Raw genomic sequence first — 22,855 nt, forward strand, 5'->3', positions numbered from 1 at the left:
ATATTGTTTAATGCTGAATTTGTTAATTTCCCTTAAAGACTGTTGGATTTTGTTCTAGCATACAGTCAAGTTATTTGAGGATAAGTCTGATCCTTTCAAGGTTATTATCAAGCTTTGTTAGGACAGGTTTAGAATAGTATTTCTTGTGAGCTAGTTTAATTCTACTATGGAATGACCATTCTCAGGTCTCTTGAACCACAGGTATTCAATGAACTCTTCACATTGGCTGGTCAGAACTCGAACATCTCTTATTACTGTGTGACCTCTGGAAACCGTTCCGATTATAGCTTTGTCGTCATTCTTTGCCTGGTCTTAATGTAGCTTCATCCTATGCATGCATAGTTTAGTATTCAGCAACAATCTTATGGTGATCACTATGTAGATTTCTGGAGCTCTTTCTCAGGATAATTTCTCTCTAGTTCTCCTGGAGTCAATTTTAATGTCCTTAACCCACGTCTTTTGCTCATTATACTTACTTGACATAAGAAATTATTCCATAATAACAGCAACCATAAACATTTGCTTTTATGCCAGATACTTTGCATATGTTATTCCTTATCCACACAATCATTAAATGAGTTAATTTTTATCCCTTTTCACACAAAAGGAATTGGGGCTGTAGTTCAGGAGATCCCCAACACTTCAGGATCCATGATGCACCAGAAGGACTAAAAAACTCAGAAAAGCTATTATACTCACAGTTTCAGTTTATTACAGTGAAAGGATACACATTAAAATCAGCAAAGAGCACATAGGCAGGGTCCAGGAAGAGTTCCAGGCACAAGCTTCCAGTTGTCCTCTTTCAGTGGAGTTATGCGGACAGTGCTTACTTCTCCCAGCAACAATGTGTGGCTACACACATGGAGTATTGCCACCTAAGAAGCTCACCCAAACTTTGGTGTCCAGGGTTTTTGTTGGGGGTCAGTTACATATGCATGGCTGACTGGCCCCACAGTTGCCCTGTCTCTAGCCCCTCCAAAGGTCCAGCTGATACCACATGGCTCAAAAAACCCATGATAAATCACATTGTTTGCATAGACTATCTGTTGTGGCCCAAGCACCCCAAGTAAACAAAGACACTCTCATCAGACACTCTCATCACCCTCTAAGGCCTCAGAGGTTACCTCTCATGAGCTGGGCAAGAGCCAAACATTTCTTTGGGGAACATCAATTCTTAACTGCACAGGCCAGGCCCTAACTCTTGGCCTAGGCTTTCTTTCAGCAAAAGGATCATATTTGTCTGAGCATCTACATTTAGTATAACATTTATACAATAGGTACAGCAATAGTATCAGTATGAATATGCCTAACATTTGGAGTAGGCAGTATGGAGTACAGGTAAACTTAAAAAAACTAACCCATCCTCTAAAGCCATTACATACATTTTCATATTTCTGAACTAACTTGATTATTTGTTTCTCCCTTTGACCCACTGCTATTTGTACCTTATGATAATCTTGGAAGACTATTTAGCATAGAAATTAGTTGATGGTTAGCTAAATCCACTTCTTCCTCAGGCCAGTCATTTTTCCATTAGTATTACATCTTGAGGAGTCTTTAACTCAATCTCCTAATATATTTAGTCATTAATATCACTGTTATCATAGGACTTATTTACATATGGTAGTTGAATCTTACCAACAATGCCAGTGTTACACCACACTGCAGTATGGTTTTGGTACAACTCAAGGGTGTCACTCCCTCACTGGCAGCTGGGTCACTCCCTGAAATGCTCCCCTCCAACACCCCTGATATTCCCTCACTTACTTGAGCACTGGCCTCTAGCTGGTGCTCTGTCATCTGTCCAGGGCTCCTGCCCTTGCTCCAGTAAGGAGATCACAGCTGGCTTAGAAATGGAAAGTCCTGCTCACAAGAAAAAAGAGTTATACTGGGATGTCCTAGAATTTACATGCAGTTCTTTGATCAGGAAATAAATATAATTATAGGAAGGACCAGAGAGAAGTATATATTATGAAAAATGGAGAAAATGAAGCTTCCACCATAATCTCTGAAGCCACCTATTTCCATCCCACAAAGTCCAAACTCTGTGAACAGAAAGCAGAAATTCAGCTGGTTATTTGAAAGGCAGCTAAATAATTTCATAATGTAGGAAGCAGACATTGCTAAGAGCAGATTTTGAGATTTGGGGGCTAGGTGTCCTTACCCACTGAGACTAGGTTGCTGTAGTTCTCCAACATCACGTCTCTGTATAAAACTCTCTGCACAGAGTCCAGGCAGTCCCACTCCTCCTGGGAGAAATCCACAGTCACATCACTGAACACCACCACCCTCTGAAAAAGCAGACATGAAGAGGCAGAAGGAAATAGGTGAGCACAGACAAGGGAGAAGTACTAAATAAAAGGGGAGCTACTGTGTGCCAACAAACTGGGGATGGAGAATTCTAAGGAAATTAGTGACTGAAGCAGTAGGTCTTCAGGTCCTCAAACACTCTAGTTTCTCCATGCAGAATGTCCCGTATAAAACGGGCATTTCCTTGATTCAGACAGGTCTGGGTACATACAAAATCAAATTATGTGGAATCTCACAATTAAAAGAAATGTTGTATATGCAAGCACTCAACATAATTCCTGGAAGAGCAAATATTAACAAATGTTTCATTTTTTCCCTTGTCTCTTTAAGCCTTAGAAAGGAGAAATTCTGAGAATCTAAAAAACATCTTATGATACCTACAAATATACAGAAAATATATCTACAAAATGACTTATTACATTTAGAGTAAAATTTTATAACACTTGATATAAAGACAAAATCCTAAAACATCCAGTGAGAAAAAGCAGGTCCAATAACAGCTAGTATGGCAAGGGGCTTCCCAACAGCACCTCTAGAAGTAGGGAGACAGAGAAGCAATTCTTCTGACATCTCGAGAAAAATCAACACAGACCTAAATTCTATGCCATATCAACCTAGTGTGGGTGAATCTAGACATTTCTAGATATGTAATGACTTAAAAAAAAAGCATCATTATCAAATGCATATGCACCTTTCTTATAAAGCAAGTAGAGTACAAGTTGGAGGTAATGAGAATGAGAAGACATAGGGAACCCCTAACTCTCCCCCAAAAGAGGAAGTGTCACAGGGGTTACTGAAGCTAAGTCTTAGTATAATATGGTGTTATGAGAGGTTCGGGGATTCGATCGGAGACGTAAAAGACACTTTCCACTCCAAACAAATGGACTGAAGGTATATTTTATTATATAGAGGATAGTAAAGGCGATAGTCTGCAAACAGATCTGAATAGGTCAAATATTAAGAGGGAAAAAACATCAGCCCAACTGGAAAGGGAAAACACCCACATCGGCTGAAGAGAAATGACACAAATCAACCGGAAAGAGAAACACCAGGTTGACCGAAAAGAGAACACATCAAATCAATTACTTCATATCAAATCAATTACTTCACATCAAATCAGTTACTCACAACATCCACGCCCCACTGCCGGGAGAGCCCTGTCAATCGATGCAGCTGGGCAAGGATCACACGTCCTGGGCAAGGTGTCCCTTCCACAGGTGGAACTCTCACTAGGGCTCAGTTTCCAGCAGTTTTTATACCATCAGTAATTTTCAGAGTAAGCAATTACAGAGTTTGCAGAGCAAGCATTTAGTGTTCCCATGCACAAATGGTTATCAGTGGCGTACGTGCACTGAGCCCCCTGGCTACCGTCCCAGCCCAGTAGTTGTGTACGTGCATTGTTCTCTTTGGTTATCGTCTCAGCCCGGCACAGGTGCCCAGTCCATTCCAGGCTACGACGCTCCAAGAACCTTGAAATGTTACAACTTGCAACTCTCTCCGTGGGAGAAAGGCCAGTTCCCGGGAAAAGGCCGGTTCCCACCACACAGAAAGCAGCTTTTATATTTCTTTTTTGTGCTGGTGGCTGTAGGTCAATGGAGCGGCCAAACATGGCTGTACTCATGTCAAGACATATGGGAAAGTGACATCAAGATAAAAAACTGGCAGCAGCCAAATGTCAGTCAGTACATTCTGCAGCAGGGAAGAGGGATCTATAAGGAAGATCTCAGGAGAAAAAAGAACTAATGTATGTGGCCCTATGAAAAGATATCATTGACAGGCATGTGACATTATTATTGCATTTTTGGAAAAACTAAGTGATATATGCATGAATGAATTTTTTTAAAAAACATGGCAATTAACTCCAGGAAAAAGTTCTTCAAAGAATCTACAAGCTTCACGTACCACTTGTCCTAGCAGTGTATAATCATAATTATGTGTATACTACTGATCTAACCAAAAATGTTTATATAACCTACTGGGTGAGGAGGAGTGGGGGTGTGGTATGGGAACTCTAAGACCCATATGGGAAGTCGGCAGATGACGTCTAAAACTGATTAAGGGGCCGGCCCCGTGGCTTAGTGGTTACGTGCGCACGCTCCGCTGCTGGCGGCCCGGGTTCGGATCCCGGGCGCACACCGACACGCCGCTTCTACCGCCATGCTGAGGCTGCATCCCACGTACAGCGACTGGAAGGATGTGCAGCTATGGCATACAACTATCTACTGGGGCTTTGGGGGGAAAAAATAAATAAATAAAATTATAAAACTGATTAAGAAATACCAGGCTAAAAATATTAGGAAAGTGAAGGTAAATAACAGAGGAGTTGGCTTAAAGAGTTGAGGTAGCCACCCTTGGCAGGGAGATGGTGTCATGCAGCAAGGCTCTGCTTTTTGTTTTAAATAAGCTTTAGCTTAGAAAATAGAATGTGCACATAATTTAGAAGATTTTAACAATTAGCATATTCTTATGCCATACTATCATATAAAAAAGTATTTCTTGTTATGAAAACTTATTTAGTAAACTTATTGTTTTTATTGGCTGCATAATATTACATCATATGAATATATCTTAAAACTTTGACACCTATTGCCCTCCATCTCTGGAGTCTTAGAGAAAACTGAAACAGAGAGTATCCCATTTTAACTTTCTGTTATAAAATAAAAACTGTAACTTCCACACAGAGACTTCAGGAAAATGGCTGATGGAGCTGGCTTATTGTAGCTTTATGTTTTAATATCTGGTTACAAATCAGGAAAGGGGGAGAGCTAGAATGAATCTCATGGTGTTAGATTAGCATCAGAGACATTAGTATTAACTCATGGTTTTTAATATATAGAGGGACAGATATATAAATATAGATGCGTGTGAATGTGTGTTAGTAAACATATGCATCCATTTCCTACCTCTGTCTGCTAAAAGGACCTAGAAGCAATGATACCCTGAAGCAATTATCACACCTAGACATCTATATCTTGGTTTCTAAATACTATTCCCTAATAAAAAGAAACAAGGCTTCTTAGAAAAATGTTGATTCCAGAGCTGGGAAAATACAAAATGGGCCTGGAGCATCTTGGGGGTGCCAGAAAGTAAAGAAGTTGTCAAAAAATAATAGGGGCATCAAAAGTACACAGGACCTAATTTGAAAGAGCTTCCTATCAACAAAGCTAGGACAATTTGAGCAACAAAATAAATAAATGTGAATCTGTACTGATGTAAATAAGTTAATAGAGAAAAAGGATAGCTCTTTCTTCTTATAGTTGAATTTCAATGAATAAACAGAAGAAACAGAAAAATAGATGCCATTAGACAAATACCACAGTAAAAATTGTTGCAGACAAGTATTGTTTGATGCTAAAATGAGTGGGCCAATCAATGTAGGATGAGAAACAGGGTATTTGGATAGTCTCCAAGTATCTCTCCACAAGACATTTAACAACTACAGAGAATAGATAGTAACTTTACAGTGGAGAAACCAGGCAGCCACGACCTTAACCAGGTGACGCAGGTTAACATTGCCAGTGACTAGATATATGATCACATCAGCATCACGGAACCCCCCAGTGAGATGTTCCTCAAAGGTAATGTACCATCACTTCTGTGGTACACTGGCCAAAATGCATAACCTCAACCTAATCATGGTAAGACATGGGCCATTCTACATTAAGTGAGCAGTTCTCTTCACAAGTGTCAAGGTCATCAAAACAAAGACTGAGGAATTGTCACAGATTTGAGGAGACTAAGGATACAGGACAACTAAATGCAATGTGTGATTGTGGACCAGCAAAATTACATTAGGAGGAAAACTGGCAAAATTGGAGTAAGGTCTGTACATTAGTTTTTCATCTTCTATCAATGTTATTTTCCTAGTTTTGATAGCATGTACTAGAATATGCTAGCATTGGGCAGAGCTCGGTGAATGGTATATGGGAACTCTTGCACTATTTCTTTAATTGTAAGAGCGTGAGACATGTAAGGGAGGTGAAAGTCCCAACACATGCCTTTTTGAAAGCTCAGTATCGTGTATTTCAGTAAGTGAAATAAGTGCCTTAGTCACTATCAATATGCAGAACTCTGAAGGGGGTAAGGAGTGTCTTAGTGAGGCCTTGTCCTTTCACTCCAAGAGGAATGAAAAGAGGTTGCTAAAACCTCAGTAGTGAAGGAATCTCTGGGGGTAATAATGGGGGTACCCACTGTATTGTAATTTAAACAGATCCTAGAGCCTTTTGTTGGATGGAATCCCATTCATGTTGGACTGATTTGCAAGTAACAGTGCAAACAGACTTAAAAGCAAAATTTGTAAATGAGGAGTATGTTGCCTCCAGAACCCAAGAAGGCCTAAAAGATACTGTGCTTGTTTTAACATTGTGGGTGCTGAAAGAGTCAATAGCTGTGTCTTGACAGTGTCAGGGATAGAGAAGCCTGTGGCTTGCCAAATAATTTTAGGAATTTAACTAAGGTAGCTGAGCCTAGCACTGTATGTAGGCAATGGCCCATCCCTTTATTGAGCTCCTTCGTATTTGTATATACTGAATGTGTGTCAAATGAGTCTCCTTGGAGAAGAATGTCTTCAACGTAATGCCATACATGTGTTCCTGGAGAAAGTCAGATGCAGTTAAGATCTTGCCTGAAAAGATTGTGTGTGATGTCAGGGCTGCTGAGGTACCCCATGGGTAGCTTTGTCAAGGTGTATTATGGCCCTTCAAAGGTGAAGGCAAACTGCAACTGAGAGGTTGCCGAAACAGGCCCTAAACAGAGCACATCTGCCAAATCTACAATAGTGAAATATTCACCAGTTGCTGCCTGGATGGAGTCAGTTATTCCAATCATATTGGGTTTGGGGGCCTTGATGGATGGGACCAGAGTGTTACAGTTGCAGTAATTCACCATGAGGTGCTATTCACACCTTCCAAGTTTAACAGGCCAAATCAGGAAACGGCGAAGTGGGGACAGGAGGGGGGGTGGATTGCCCCTCTAAATAGGTCCTGTAGAATGGGTTTCAATCCTTGAAGCCCCTGTTGTAATTTACATCAGGCCATTGTCACAGGCAGGATGATGGCCCCCTACAGATGTCTGCATCCTAATCCCTGGAAACTGTTAATATGTTACTTACATACCAAAAGGGAATTTTGCCGATGTGATTAAGTTAAAACTCTTGAGATGGAGAGATTATCCTGGATTATCTGGGTGGGCCCACGTAATCTCTAGGCCTTATAAGAACAAGAGAGAGGCAGAGTCAGGGAGAGATTTGAAGATGCTACACTGCTAGCTTAGAAGATAGAAGAAGGGGCCATGAGCAGAGGAATGTGGGCAGCCTCAATAAAATGGAAGAGGCAAGGATTCTCTTCTAGAGCCCCCAGAGGTGATGCAGTCCTGCCAATGCATTGATTTTAGCCCACTGAAAGTCATTTAGGACTTCTGATATCCAGAAGTGTAAAACGGTAAACTTGTGTTCTTTTAAGCCAGTACTTTTCTGGTAATTTGTTACACTAGCAGTAAGAAACTAATACAGCTGTATTTACTTTTTTAACTGGAGAGGGTACACGGGGTCCCATTTTGTCAAGCCTATTATAAACATCATACAATTTATTACTTATTGGGTTGGAATATCCATGCCCATTATGGGGTATTTTAGGGCAGCGGGTGCTGTGACCATGAGGAATTTAGAAAGGCAGTATTTCTGATGGTTAAGATGTATCATACCTATTTGTCCTCTATTTTATGTTCAATAACTCCCCTAAAATCATAGGGAGTACCTTATTTAAATTTAGAGGGAACTCTAAGTAATTTGAGCCCCAGTATTAAGGCCATGAAGATTTGCCAACTGGTGCATTCTGGCAGATGTTAAAGTTAATTCAGACCTATTTTGTAAAGGTGTAAAAGTCAGTCAGCACTCTTATCTTTGTTGTGTAAATTCTTTTAGTAAATTTAGATTTCCAATTGGGTCAAAATGTGAACTTCTGTTTCAGTTTTCTGTTTCCTTCTCCCTGTATTCAGGCTTATTCTATCTGTCCTTCCTTATTTTTTGCTACTGGATATATACTTCGGTGGTAGCAGGGTTCTCTACCCTGCTCATATTTATAAGTTTCTTCCTCTGAAGTCTCTAAGTATTGTCAAGGTTAGGGGCCTCCCCCATGGCAATGGTTAAAGTGAGCCTTTGGTTGTGCCACAGGGGTGCCGAGAGGGCTTCTCCCTATAACCCAGGATCAGGATTCTTTTTGATGGCACAGGCATAAGCAGCAACAGCGAAGCTGCCACAAAGTACTCTTCTTCCACTAAAGCAACCACCTGTTGGGCTCACAGACTGCACAGGGCATCAGTCTTTCCGCTGAGCACATTGTACAATGGGGGCCAATGCCTGCTTGAGACACACAATCAACAATGACAGGGGAACAGTCATTCCCCTGAGCCTGGTGTCAGTCACAGCTAATGCCAGAATTGAAATACGATTCAATCTGAGACACAGTGATAGGTCCAGACTGAGACATGTGACCCAGGGTGACTTTGGGGAAGGCCCACTCCCTTATACCTTTCCCTAAATGCCAATTATAACTTCCAACTTCAGTTGATTGAATATATGACAGAGGCTCATAGGACTCAGCAAATGTAGCACAGAGCTGCACAACTCAAAGTGCAAACCTACTACCAGCCACCAACACAGCTCAAAGAGCATGCTAGCTGGCAAGCAATAGCTCAAAGTGCATACTTGCTAGTAGGCAGCAAGCCAAAGCAAAAGACAGACCCCCAGTGGTGGTTGTCACCATCTACACATCTTGGTCACAGTATCAATTAATTATTGTGGTCACTCTAGAGGCAGGACAGACACCCACCTAAACTTTTGTTCAGATGTCAAGACGATGTTGCCACACAAACACTAAGAGAGTGTGAAGAGATTTATGACTCATATGAGGCTTTCTGGGAAGAGCAAGGCAGGGTCCCAAGTAGCTCCAAAAATTGCTTGGGAGTGCAAGGATGGCTTTGGTTTTTATTGTGGTTGGGGGTGAAGCCAGGATGTACATTTCTGTGCATGGACCAGGGTAGACTCATTGTTATAAATACATACCGTATGACTCCATTTGTACAAAATTCTAGAAAATACAAACTAATCTACAATGACAGAAAGCAGATCAATGGTTGTCTGAGGGGGAGGAGGAGGCTGGAGAGTAGTGGGAAAGAGGTGTTACAAAGAGGCCAAAAAAAACTTTTGGGAGTGATAGATATGTTCATTATCGTCATTGTGGTAACGATTTCATGGATATACAGACATATGTTGTCAAAATTAGCAAAGACCAAAGGCTTAACAACATATGGTTGGCCAGACCACAGGGAAAGAGGCACTCGGGTACACTGCAGGTGGACAGAAGGTGGTATAGGACCCCTAAAGAGGAAAATCTGGCAATAACTAGCAAAATTACATATGCATTTCCAATAAGCCCTCTTTTCGGAATCTATCCCAAAGATACACCGGCAAATATATGAAAAGATGTACACAGAAGACTAGTCATTTTAGCACTACCTGGAATTTAACAAAAGATCAAAAACAATCAAAAGTGCCATCAACAGAGGACTGGTTGAATGAACTATGCCAAATCCTTACAATGGAGTACTATGAAGCTTAAAAGAAACGAGGGACACTTTTACATAATGCTATAGGTTTATTACCTCTGTGTGTGTTTGTGTGTGTGTGTGTATGTATGTAAGAAAAACAAGTTCAAGATAAGTATGTATATCGTGGTATTGTTTTCTAAGAAAAAGGAGACTAAAAGTATACACAGATATGCATGCACATAAACACATACAAACTTTGCTTATATTAAAGTTAAAGAAAAAAATATGAGAATTAACCACAAAATAAATTTGTCTATGGAAGAGGGAGGGAAGTGGGTAAGAGGAACAGTAACAGAAACTACATTTCTCTGAACATACCTTGTTTTGTAGATTAAACTTTAGAACTTCGTAAATATTTCAAACTGTAGAATTAAATTAAAATATTAAAAACAAGCCCTAAAATTTAAAAGCAAAATGAAACAAATGAACCTACCCACGTATTGAGTGGAAATATACCCTAAGGACAAAAAGAACTGGAAAAAACCTCAACATATTTAAAACAGAGAAGCAAATAAGTAATTATGACAATAACCATAGGAAGCAAGATTTCAATGTAAGAAAAAGAGGAACAAATACGTAATTACAAAATTAAGTAAAGCTTTTTTTCCTAAACTTGAATTAGAAATCAGTTTGAACTCAATGTATTTCTCTTTTTTAAAAATACATATTGCCTAGCTCTGTTCACCAAAAAGGCCAAGGAATAATGACCAATCCAAAAGTACTCAGCACCTACAGCATAAACACTGTCATCTTCAAATGCTATTTCCTACCCAACAGAACTAGGGTTCCTTGAAGAAGTGGAAATGGGTGAACTGAGGACAGGAACAGGAGTTGTATAAGGTAAACCTCAAGTACATTATTAGACCAGAAAGCTAGGACATAATTAAAAACAATTGTCTTTAATTGGTAAAAAGTCTTACGTGCCAATTTTAAAAGGCTCCCACTTTAGATAACAAAGAGAAGATAACATCAGAACATCAAATGTGTTTAAATCTTTGACTTCATAATTATATTCAAAAAACAAAAAAGCAAATTCATTTGAAGTCAGCTAAGGGATCAACGCATTATTCTGACAATGGATAATGTAAAGAACAGAGCATTTAACCTGCCTTTTCTGTAGGAACTGTACTTCCAGGTAATAATACATGAGGAGAAAAAGTTATTGATTAATAAATTAAAAAGGAATGATGGAGCACTGTTATTTTACGAAATCTTAATAAAATATTGGATAAAGGCAAGGATCACTGATTGCTGCTAATACTAAAAAAGACACAGTGGAACATTATACTTCCTGATAGATGTACATAAGACTGCATGTGTAATTTTGCTGAAAAGAAAAACATAGAAAACCTTTCAATCCCAAATGTGATCAAGCCTCTAGATCTCGGTAAATGCAAGATTACAGAAAATAAGGTACAGAAAAACATATTGATGACATCATGGTGCGGTACAATCAGTAAAATTTGAAATGTTGGTAAACTCTAAAAGACCAACAACTCAATTACTTCAAAAAGTTGCAAGAAAAAAAATAGAGGAAGGAGGAACCCACAGACTAAGAGACTTAAGAAGCATCAAACAGGGGAGGAAGTCAAGATGGCAGCGTAGGCAGACTCTGAACTCACCTCCACCCACGGACACAGCCAATTTACAACTACTCGTGGAAAAATTACCCGAGACAGAACTGAAAACTGGATAAGAGGAACTCTTGCAACAACGGACAATCCTAATTGAGGCAGAAGAGCCAGAAACTCCCTTCTGGAGAGGAAAAACGCCGGTTTCACAAGCCGCCAGCTGCACGGCCGCCCAGGAGCAGCCCAAAGGCACGCAGCCCTCCCTGGAGGAGCAGGGCCCCGAGCCGGGGAGTGCCCCCGCTGTGGGCATTTTGTGGACCCAGCACAATCGAGACGAGTGGCATAATATCTGACTTTGCCTGCTACTAAAACATCTGGGAGTACCCCAGGAAAGCTGGTTCACAAAGAAATTAAAACCGGCTCGTAAAGGGCCCATGTGCAAAGTCACCAGGTTCAGAAAGCAACCTAAAATCACCAGAAAGAAAGGTGCACAGTGCTGTGGTGAAAAGAGACTCACCTGATAGGCCCTGAGTGCATCTCCGTGAGAGGTGAGACCTCTCCAGGGACTGGGGCATTGGCGGCAGCCATTGTTGTGGCCTGGTGTGGGCGTGCTGACACAGATGCCATTGGAGTTCTCCCTGAGGCCTGCTAGCCCAAGGTTTGCCCCACCCGCTAGAGCACCAATTTAATCCAGCTCAGCCAGGGCAGGCAGCCCACTCCAGAGAATGGCCCCACCCAACAACAAGCCCTCAGGCAACTTGTGGGCCTGCATAGATTGGTGACTGGATTCTCTGCAGCCTGGCAACTGAGCCCACTTCAGTGGGGCAGGGCGTGTACAAGGAGCGGGTGGAGGGTGTGGGGCGGTGGTGGAGGGTGTGGGGCTCCTGCCCGGGAGAGACTGGGTCCGCTTCGGGAGGTCGGGGCCCACACACAGGGCAGGACTGTGTTGACTGTGTGTGTGGACCTGTGGGCGGCAGGGCTGGTCAGTTGCAGAAGCCTTGTGCTTCTCAAAGACCCACATAGGGGGACTGCCCGACCTTCCAAAGCCTGAAACAATTGGGTGCTCCCATGCCTGAGGCCAGCCCCACCTAGCTGCAATCCTCACAGAGCTGACAAGAGACCTAAAGGCTGGAGGCTTACAGCAATTGTAAGCCCCTGAGCCTAACAACCTGCCACACTGGGGGCATACTCACTTAAAAGAAATACTGCAACACAAATGTGGTATTAGAACCTGCAGCCAACTGTGCTGGGGCTCCCCACACCTGATAAAGAGACTGAAAGGCCCACAACAACTACAAGCAGCTGAGCACTACAACAGCTGGCCAGGAGCATAACTCGGCCTCCCTGGGCGCCTACAGGGAGAGCAAACAGGCCACAACAGAAGGACACACATAGCCCACATAGGGGTCACCCCTGGAACATTGAGAACTGAGGCAAGCACACTGCAGGCCTCCTAAGGCATCACTTACATAAGGTCACCTATCCAAGAGCAGGAGACGTAGCTGACCTACCTAATACATAGACACAAGCACAGGGAAAGAGGCAAAATGAGGAGGCAAAGGAATACATTCCAAGTAAGGGAACAGGACAAAACCCCAGAAAAGGAACTAAGTGAAACAGAAATGAGCAACCTACCTGACAGAGAGTTCAAACTAAGAGTGTTAAGGATGCTCACTGATCTGGGGAGAAGAATAGATGAACTCAGTGAGAATGTCAACAAAGAAATGGAAGATATAAAAAACAACCAATCAGAAATGAAGAACACAATACTGGAAATGAAAAATTCACTAGAGAGACTCAAAAGCAGAGTAGAGGATACAGAAGAACGGATCTGTGAGCTAGACGAAAGACTAGAAGAATTTACCTAAGCTGAACAGGTAAAAGAGAAAAGAATTAAAAAGAGTGAGGACAGTCTAAGGGACCTCTGGGACAACATCAAGCACACTAACATCCGTGTTATAGGTGTCCTAGGAGGAAAAGAGCGAGACAAAGGGGCAGAGAATCTATTTCAAGAAATAACAGATGAAAACTTCCCTAACCTAAGGAAGGAAACAGACATCCAGGTACAGGAAGCAGAGAGCCCCAAATAAGATAAACCCAAAGAGGCCCACACCAAGACAGATCATAATCAAAATGTCCAGAATTAAAGATAAAGAGAGAATTCTAAAAGCCACAAGAGAAAGACAAGTTACATACAAAGGAAACCCCATAAGGCTATCAGCTGACTTCTCAGCAGAAACCTTACAGGCTAGAAGAGAGTGGCATGATATATTTAAAGTGCTAAAAGGAAAAAACTTACAGCCAAGAATACTCTACCCAGCAAGGTTATCATTCAAAATGGAAGGAGAGATCAAAAATTTCCCAGACAAGCAAAAATTAAAGGAGTTTGTCACCAAGAAACCAGTGCTACAAGAAATGTTAAAGGGACTGATTTAAGGGGAAAAGAGAAGACCACAAATAGGAAAAATTATCTATTTCCATGATAAGAGGGTAATGGATACAAATACACAAAAAAGAGGTTAGATACGACGTCAAAAACATAAAAGGAGGGAGGAGGGGAGTTAAAGAGTAGAGCTTTCAGACAGAGGTCAAACTAAAGAGACCATCAATTCTGTATAGAAGAAGAAAGGAACAGAGAAGGACTATTAAAACACTGAGAAAAAAAAAAAGTTTAAAAATGGCAGTAAGTACATACTTATCAATAGCTACTTTAAACGTCAATGGACTAAATGCTCCAATTAAAAGGCATAGGGTGGCTGACTGGATAAAAAAACAAGACCAATATATATGCTGCACACAAGAGACACGCTTCAGACCTAAAGACACTCACAAACTGAAAGTGAAGGGACGGAAAAAGATACTCACGCAAATGGCAATGAAAAGAAAGCTGGGGTAGCAGTACTCATATCAGACAAAATAGACTTTAAAACAAAAACTGTAAAAAGAGACAAAGAAGGGCATTACATAACGATCAAGGGAACAATCCAACAAGAAGATATAACACTTGTAAATATCTACGCACCCAATGTAGGTGCACCTAAATATATAAAGCAATTATTAACAGACATAAAAACAGAAATAGACAGTAACACAATAACAATAGGGGACTTTAACACTCCACTTACACCAACGGATAGATCATCCAAACAGAAGATCAATAAGGAAACGTCGGCCTTAAAAGACACACTAGAACAGATGGATCTAGTAGATATATACAGAGCATTCCATCCAAAAACCGAAGAATACACGTTCTTTTCAAATGCACATGGAACATTCCCCAGGATTGATCACATATTAGGCCACAAAACAAGTCTCCATAAATTTAAGAAGACTGAAATAATACCAAGCATCTTTTCTGACCACAACGGTATGAAACTAGAAATCAACTATAGGAAGAAAATCAGAAAAGCCACAAATACGTGGAGATTAAACAAAACGCTACTGAACAACGACTGGGTCAACGAAGAAATCAAAGAAGAAATAAAAAAATACCTGGAGACAAATGAAAATGAAAATACAACATGCCAGAATTTATGGGATACGGCAAAAGCGGTTCTAAGAGAGAAGTTTATAGCAATACAGGCCTATCTCAACAAACAAGAAAAATCTCAAATAAACAATCTCACAATGCACCTAAAGGAACTGGAAAAAGAAGAACAAACCAAGCCCAAAATCAGTAGAAGAAGGGAAATAATAAAAATCAGAGCAGAAATAAATGAAATAGAGACTAAAAAAACAATACAAAAAATCAATAAAACCAAGAGCTGGTTCTTTGAAAAGATAAACAAAATTGACAAACCTTTAGCTAGACTCACCAAGAAAAAAAGAGAGAAGGCACAAATAAGTAAAATCAGAAATGAAAGAGGAGAAATTACAACAGACACCTCACAAATACAAAAGATTAGAAGAGAATACTATGAAAAGCTATATGCCAACCAATTTGACAATCTGGAAGAAACGGATACATTCTTAGAATCATACAACCTTCCAAAACTGGATCAAGAAGAAGTAGAGAATTTGAATAGACCAATCACCAGTAAGGAGATCGAAACAGTAATCACAAACCTACCCAAAAATAAAAGTCCAGGACCAGACGGCTTCCCTGGTGAATTCTACCAAACATTCAAAGGAGATTTAATACCTATCCTTCCCAAACTCTTCCAAAAAATTGAGCAGGGGGGGAAGCTCCCTAACTCATTTTACGAAGCTGACATTACCCTGATACCAAAACCAGACACGGACAACACTAAAAAAGAAAATTACAGGCCAACATCACTGATGAACTTCGATGCAAAAATCCTCAACAAAATACTAGCAAATCGCATACAACAATACGTTAAAAAGATTATACACCATGATCAAGTGGGATTTATTCCAGGTACGCAGGGATGGTTTAACATTCGCAAATCAATCAACATAATACACCACGTTAATAAAATGAAGAATAAAAATCACATGATGATCTCAATAGATGCAGAGAAAGCAATTGACAAGATACAGCATCCATTTATGATAAAAACTCTGAATAAAATGGGTATAGAAGGAAAGTACCTCAACATAATAAAGGCCATATATGACAAACCCACAGCTAATACCATCCTCAATGGTGAAAAACTGAAAGCTATCCCTCTAAGAACAGGAACCAGACAAGGATGCCCACTGTCACCAATCCTATTTAACATAGTACTGGAAGTCCCAGCCAGAGCAATCAGGAAAGAGAAAGAAATAAAAGGGATCCAAATTGGAAAGGAAGAAGTGAAACTGTCACTATTTGCAGATGGCATGATTTTATATATAGAAAACCCTAAAAGAATCCACCAGAAAACTTTTAGAAGTAATAAACGAATATGGTAAAGTTGCAGGATACAAAATCAACATACAAAAATCAGTTGCATTTCTATACACTAACAACGAAGTAGCAGAAAGAGAAATTAAGAATACCATCCCATTTACAATTGTAACAAAAAGAATAAAATACCTAGGAATAAACTTAACCAAAGAGGTGAAACAGCTGTACACTATAAAACTATATAGGAAACTATATAGGAAAACTATAAAACACTGCTGAAAGAAATTGAAGAAGACACAAAGAAATGGAAAGATAGTCCGTGCTCTTGGATTGGAAGAATTAACATAGTTAAGGTGTCCATACTTCCTAAAGCAATCTATAGATTCAATACAATCCCTATCAGAGTTCCAACAAAATTTTCCACAGAAATAGAACAAAAAATCCTAAAATTTATATGGAACAACACAAGACCCCAAATAGCTAAAGGAATCCTGAGAAAAAAGAACAAAGCTGGAGGTATCACACTCCCTGATTTCAAAATATACTACAAAGCTATAGTAACCAAAACAGCATGGTACTGGCACAAAAACAGACACACAGATCAATGGAATAGAATCAAAAGCCCAGAAATAAACCCACACATCTATGGACAGCTAATCTTTGACAAAGGAGCCAAGAACATACAATGGAGAAAAGAAAGTCTCTTCAACAAATGGTGTTGGGAAAACTGGATCGCCACATGCAAAAAAATGAAAGTAGACCCTTACCTTACACCATACACAAAAATTAACTCAAAACGGATTAAAGACTTGAATGTAAGACCTGAAACTGTGAAACTTCTAGAAGAAAACATAGGCAGTATGCTCTTTGACATCGGGCTTAGCAACATATTTTCAAGCACCATGTCTGACCGGGCAAGAGAAACAATAGAAAAAATAAACAAATGGGACTACATCAAACTAAAAAGCTTCTGCACAGCAAAGGAAACCATCAATAAAACGAAAAGACAACCTAACAATTGGGAGAAGATATTTGCAAACCACACATCTGATAAGGGCTTAATCTCCAAAATATATAAAGAACTCATGCATCTCGACAACAAAAAAACTACCAACCCAATTAAAAAATGGGCAAAAGACCTGAACAGACATGTCTCCAAAGAAGATATACACATGGCCAACAGACACATGAAAAGATGTTCAAAATCATTAACTATCAGGGAAATGCAAATCAAAACTACAATGAGATATCACCTCACGCCCGTCAGAATGGCTATAATTAACAAGACAGGAAACAACATATGCTGGAGAGGATGTGGAGAGAAGGGAACTCTCATACACTGCTGGTGGGAGTGCAAACTGGTGCAGCCACTATGGAAAACAGTATGGAGATTCCTAAAAAAATCAAGGATAGAACTACCATATGATCCAGCTATTCCACTGCTGGGTATTTATCCAAAGAACTTGAAAACACCAATGCATAAAGATACATGCACCCCTGTGTTCATTGCAGCGTTATTCACAATAGCCAAGACTTGGAAGCAACCTAAGTGCCCATCAAGGGACGAACGGATAAAGAAGATGTGGCATATATACACAATGGAATACTACTCAGCCATAAGAAATGATGAAACCCAGCCATTTGTGACAACATGGATGGACATTGAGGGTATTATGCAAATTGAAATAAGTCAGAGGGAGAAGGTCAAATACTGTATGATTTCCTTCATTAAGTAGTAGATAACAACAATAAACAAACACATAGAGACAGAGATTGGATTGGTGGTTACCAGAGGGGAAGAGGAGAGGGAGGAGGGCGAAAGGGATAATTCGGCACACGTGTGTGGTGATGGGTTGTAATTAGTATTTGGGTGGTGAACATGATGTAATCTATGTAGAAATAGAAGTATAATGATGTACACCTGAAATTTATACAATGTTATACACCAATGTTACTGCAATAAAGAAAAAATTAAAAAAGAAGAAACAGCATCAAATATAAGGACTGTTTGGATCCTGACTTGAATAAGTTAACTTTTTAAATTATGTAACATTGGGAAAATGTTTAAAGAATCCTTTTATTTTACAAATTCATACTGAAAATATAAACTTTGTTTATTTATAGATAAATGATATGATGTCTGCGGTTTGCTTAAAAGTAATATTGGGGTCAGGCACTGGAAGTATATATGAAAGAATAACAACCATGATTTGATCTTGTTGAATCTGGAGGAATAGCCCATTGGGATTCTATTTTCCCTACTTTTGTATACGCCTGAAATTTTCCATGATAAAATTTCAAAAGTCATTTCAAAAATAATCAATATGTACTCTTTTGGGGCTGGCTCCTTTTGTTCAATGTTATTTTCATGAGATGCAGCCATGTTTTTGCATGTAATGATAGCTTTTTTCATTTTCACTGCTGTGTAGTTTCGCATGACTTTATCACAATTTTTAAAATCCATTCTACTAATCATTGGCACTTGAATCATTTCAAGGAACAATTCTGTATATCCAAAGAATCTGTAAACAAATTCACAATTAGTAACTATTTTTATCAAAGTCACTGGATATAAGATCAATATATAAAATTTATTTCATTTTTATATGCCAGCAACAAACAGAAAATGAAAATTTAAAAGATGCCATCTTTACAAAATCTAACAAAAGAATGCAAGACCTCTATATTGAAATCTATAACAAAACTGAAAACGTAAACAATCGGAGAGGTATAGCTTGTTCAGGGACTGAAAGATTCCATAATGGAAAGATGTCAATTTTCCTCAAATTAATCTACAGATTAACTACAATCTCAATCAAAATCTTAGCAGGATTGTTTGTGGAAATTCACAAGCTGAGTCTAATATGTACATGTAAACCAAGGTACCAAGAGCCAAGGCACTCATGAAGTATAAAAATAAGGTAGGAGATGTCAGTTAGATATCAAGAGTTATTAAAGCTACATTTAATACAGTATGATATTCCCCTCAGAGATAGATAAATAGATGAATGGAACAGAAGAGCCCAACAACAATAAAAAACCATGCATATATGGCCATATCATTTATGAATGAAATGTCATCAAATTATGAGAGAAAAAATGATTTTTCAATAAATTGTGCTGGGAAAAGGGAGTATCCAAATACCAGGAAAAAAAAAAAAACAAACCCTGAAATTCACCCCTTTAATCACATGATACACAAACCAATTCCAGGTGGATTAAGACAAAATTGAAAGGCAAAACAGTGAAGCTTTTAAAGATAATACTATATAGGATAATATCTTCAAGAACACAAGGAACACGGAATAAAACACAGCAATCATTAGAAAGTTAATAAATTTGACTATATTAGAATTAAGAACTTCTGTCTATCCAAAGATACCATCTACGTATATGTTAAAAAAAAAAAAGTCAGACAACCCAATGTTATTCCATTGATTCGAGCAGGCACTTTACAAAGGATATCATTTTCCCAATAAACACATGAAAAGGTTCTCAACCTCATGTGTCATCAGGGAACGTCAATTTAAACCAAAATTAGATACCACTATACATTTACCAGAATGACTTAAGTTAAAAACCTGATTATATCAAATGTTGGTGAGGATGTGAAACAACTGGAACTCTCATATAAACTGATTAAAGTATAAACTGGTGCAACCACATTGAAAAAGTTTGTCACTATCTACTAAAGCTGAACATAGACATACTCCTCGACCAGCAACTCTACCCCAGGTATATATTATACATGACAGATATGTATACATAAGCTCACTAAATGACATGTAGAATGCTCCTAACAACACTCTTCATAATAACCTAAGGATGGAAAACAAATGCCTGCCAACATCACAACAGAAGACACAGTATTTTCAGACAACGGAGGACAGCACACAGCCACGAAGATGTATGATTTTCAAGTACAGTCGTGTATCACTTAACGACGTGGATATGTACTGAGACGTGTCGTCAGGAGATTTTGTCGTTGTGCAAACATCACAGAGTGTACTTACACAAATCTAGATGGTACAGCCTACTACACACCTAGGCTATATGGTACTAATCTCAGGGGCCCACCACCATACATGTGGTCTGTCTTAACTGAAACGTCATTATGCCTGCATAACTGTAAACGCAGCAACATTGATGATGCTGCAACAGAATATTAAGAGAAAGGTAGCAGACACAAAAGAGCGTACGCTATATGATTCCATTTACATAAAATTCAAGAACTAATCTATGATGTTAGAAGTCAACAGGTTATCCCTGGGGGACAGGTGGGTGGGAAAGTGACTGGAAGTGAGCACGAAAAAGTACACATTCTGTCTCTTTATTTGGTACCAAGGAAAATTCACAAGCTACACATTCATGATTTTTGTAGTTATTTCTACTTACATTAGTGTTCAATAAAAATCTTAAAAGAAACCACAAGGAGATGCCATTACACTCCACCGAATAAAAATAATTATGGTTATGTAGAACCAAGGAATGAACAGCCATACAGCCAAATGCTCATACATTGCTGATGGGAAGACTGCAAATTGACACAAGTAGTTTGAGACAGTATTTGGCACCTTTTTTTAAAGCGGAAATAGGCATATCCCATTACCTAGCAATTCCATTCCTAAGTGTATATCCTAGAGAAATATGCCTACCCACACACCAGTAGTTATGTATAAACATGTTCCAGTGGCATTTTAATAACCCCAAATTGAAAAGACCCAAAGTAACCATCAACAATATAATGGGGGCCAGGCCAGTGGCGAAGCAGTTAAGTTTTCGCGCTCTGCTCTGGCTGCCCAGGGTCGCAGGTTCGGATCCCGGGCCGGACCCACACACCACTTATCAAGCCATGCTGTGGCAGCGTCCCATAAAAGTAGAGGAAGATGGGCACCGATGTTAGCTCAGGGCCAATCTTTCCCAGCAAAAAAGAGGAGGATTGGCAACAGATGTTAGCTCACGGCTCATTTTCCTCAAAAAACAAAAACACAAACAAAAAACAATATAATAGACATATAAATTAACCTATTTCACCTAAGGGCACAGTATCCAACAATATGAAAAAATACACAATACAAACTAACTTCACAATTATAATGTTAAAAAATAGCATAATACAAAAGAACCGAAAGTCACATAAAATTAACAAGTAAAAATAAACTATATTATTTATTGGTGCATACTTAACTAAGTAAAACGATAATGAAAAACTGATTATCATAAAAGCTAGGGGTGGGTGGGAAGAATGATTTTGATTGGGGTGTTACAGAAGTGCTTGCAATATTCTGTCTTGACCTGGGTGGTTACCTGAGTGTCCTCTTTACATTTCTTATTACACTTTACATATATCTTTATAATAAAACGCAAAAAATACATTATTGCAAATTTATTCAAAGAAAACCACGTGTCTATAAAAAATGGTATTTTCAACGTGTAGTCAAAGATACAGAAAGAGACACTATAAATTTAGATGGTCACGTACACTAAGACTCTAAGTATGGTATAAATGTACCCCTTACACGTGAACTGAAAATGCATTGGAACGAAATAAAACTACATCAAAATTTTAACAATGGTTATGCTCCTTTACAGCTTGGAATTTTAATTTTCGTTACTTTGAGTATTTTCCAAATTCTCTAAACTGATATGTAATTTTATAATCAGAAAAAATACATTAAATAAAATAAAAAGACAACACAGGACAAAACCAAAACAGTCGTCCAGTTACTAACAGAACGTTAGAGGGAGGCGAGACATACTTGGCTCTTTATCCCCCACCCGCAACATTTTCTCAAACGGTAAATAGAAACCGGGTCACCTGGTGAGCCTAAGTCAGGCAAAACAATTCAGAAGGGAAGCAAATCAAGGCCTGAGGAAAAAAATTATTACAGAAAAAAAAAGAAAAGGAAAGACCAAGCTACCTCATAAGCGGTTTCTAGACATGCTACAGCCATTCCGTCCTCCTTCAGGCGCCCCTCTTGAGAAGGCGGAACTGGGGAGCTGAAAGGATTCGTGAGACGCCAGGTTTTTCTTGGAGTCCGAACGACCGGGTTTGACATCACCCTCAGCTCCAGCCCCACCCCAACGCCCAACCGCGGACTCACAAGGGGCGAGCATCGAGGACCTTCCGGCCCGCTCCCGCCTCCGAGGGAGGCGCGTCCTGTGAGGCGGCATCTGACGGCACGGCGCTCGAGGCGCGGGTACACACACCCACGCCCCACAGACCCGCACCCCGCGACCTGCAGCCCCTACACACCCCACAGACTGGCACCCCACACACACCCACACCCCCCGACCTGTACCCCCTAACACCCCACAGACTCGCACCCCACACACACCCCAGACTCGCACCCCACACCCCCACTTCCCCACAGACCCGCACCCCACCCACACACACACCCTCACACACGCACCCACACCCCCACAGACCTGCACCCCTACACACCCTACACACACCCACAGACACGCACCCCCGACACACCCCCACCCCATACGCACCCACACCCCGACACACAGCCACACACACACACCTGCCACAGGCCCGCACCCCACACACCCCCACACCCCCGACACACACACC

General features: G+C 39.9%; 1 protein-coding gene across 1 annotated transcript in view; it reads right to left on the reverse strand.

Annotated features, from left to right (window-relative positions):
• Positions 1 to 22,514, reverse strand: part of LOC101400673 (uncharacterized) — a 29,345-nt gene extending 6,831 nt beyond the window's left edge. Inside the window, exons 1-3 of the mRNA XM_087444837.1 lie at positions 22,197 to 22,514; positions 2,165 to 2,291; positions 1,768 to 1,863 (exon numbers count right to left, since the gene is read on the reverse strand). Coding sequence (XP_087300963.1) covers positions 1,768 to 1,863; positions 2,165 to 2,291; positions 22,197 to 22,334 — 361 coding nt within the window. The 5' untranslated portion in view covers positions 22,335 to 22,514. The remainder of the gene's footprint in view (positions 1 to 1,767; positions 1,864 to 2,164; positions 2,292 to 22,196) is intronic.
• Positions 22,515 to 22,855: the final 341 nt, after the last annotated feature.

Source organism: Ceratotherium simum, chromosome 20 (genome assembly GCF_057802395.1).
Source record: "Ceratotherium simum simum isolate JZ-2026a chromosome 20, ASM5780239v1, whole genome shotgun sequence".
In the NCBI taxonomy this organism is placed as follows: Eukaryota; Metazoa; Chordata; class Mammalia; order Perissodactyla; family Rhinocerotidae; genus Ceratotherium; species Ceratotherium simum.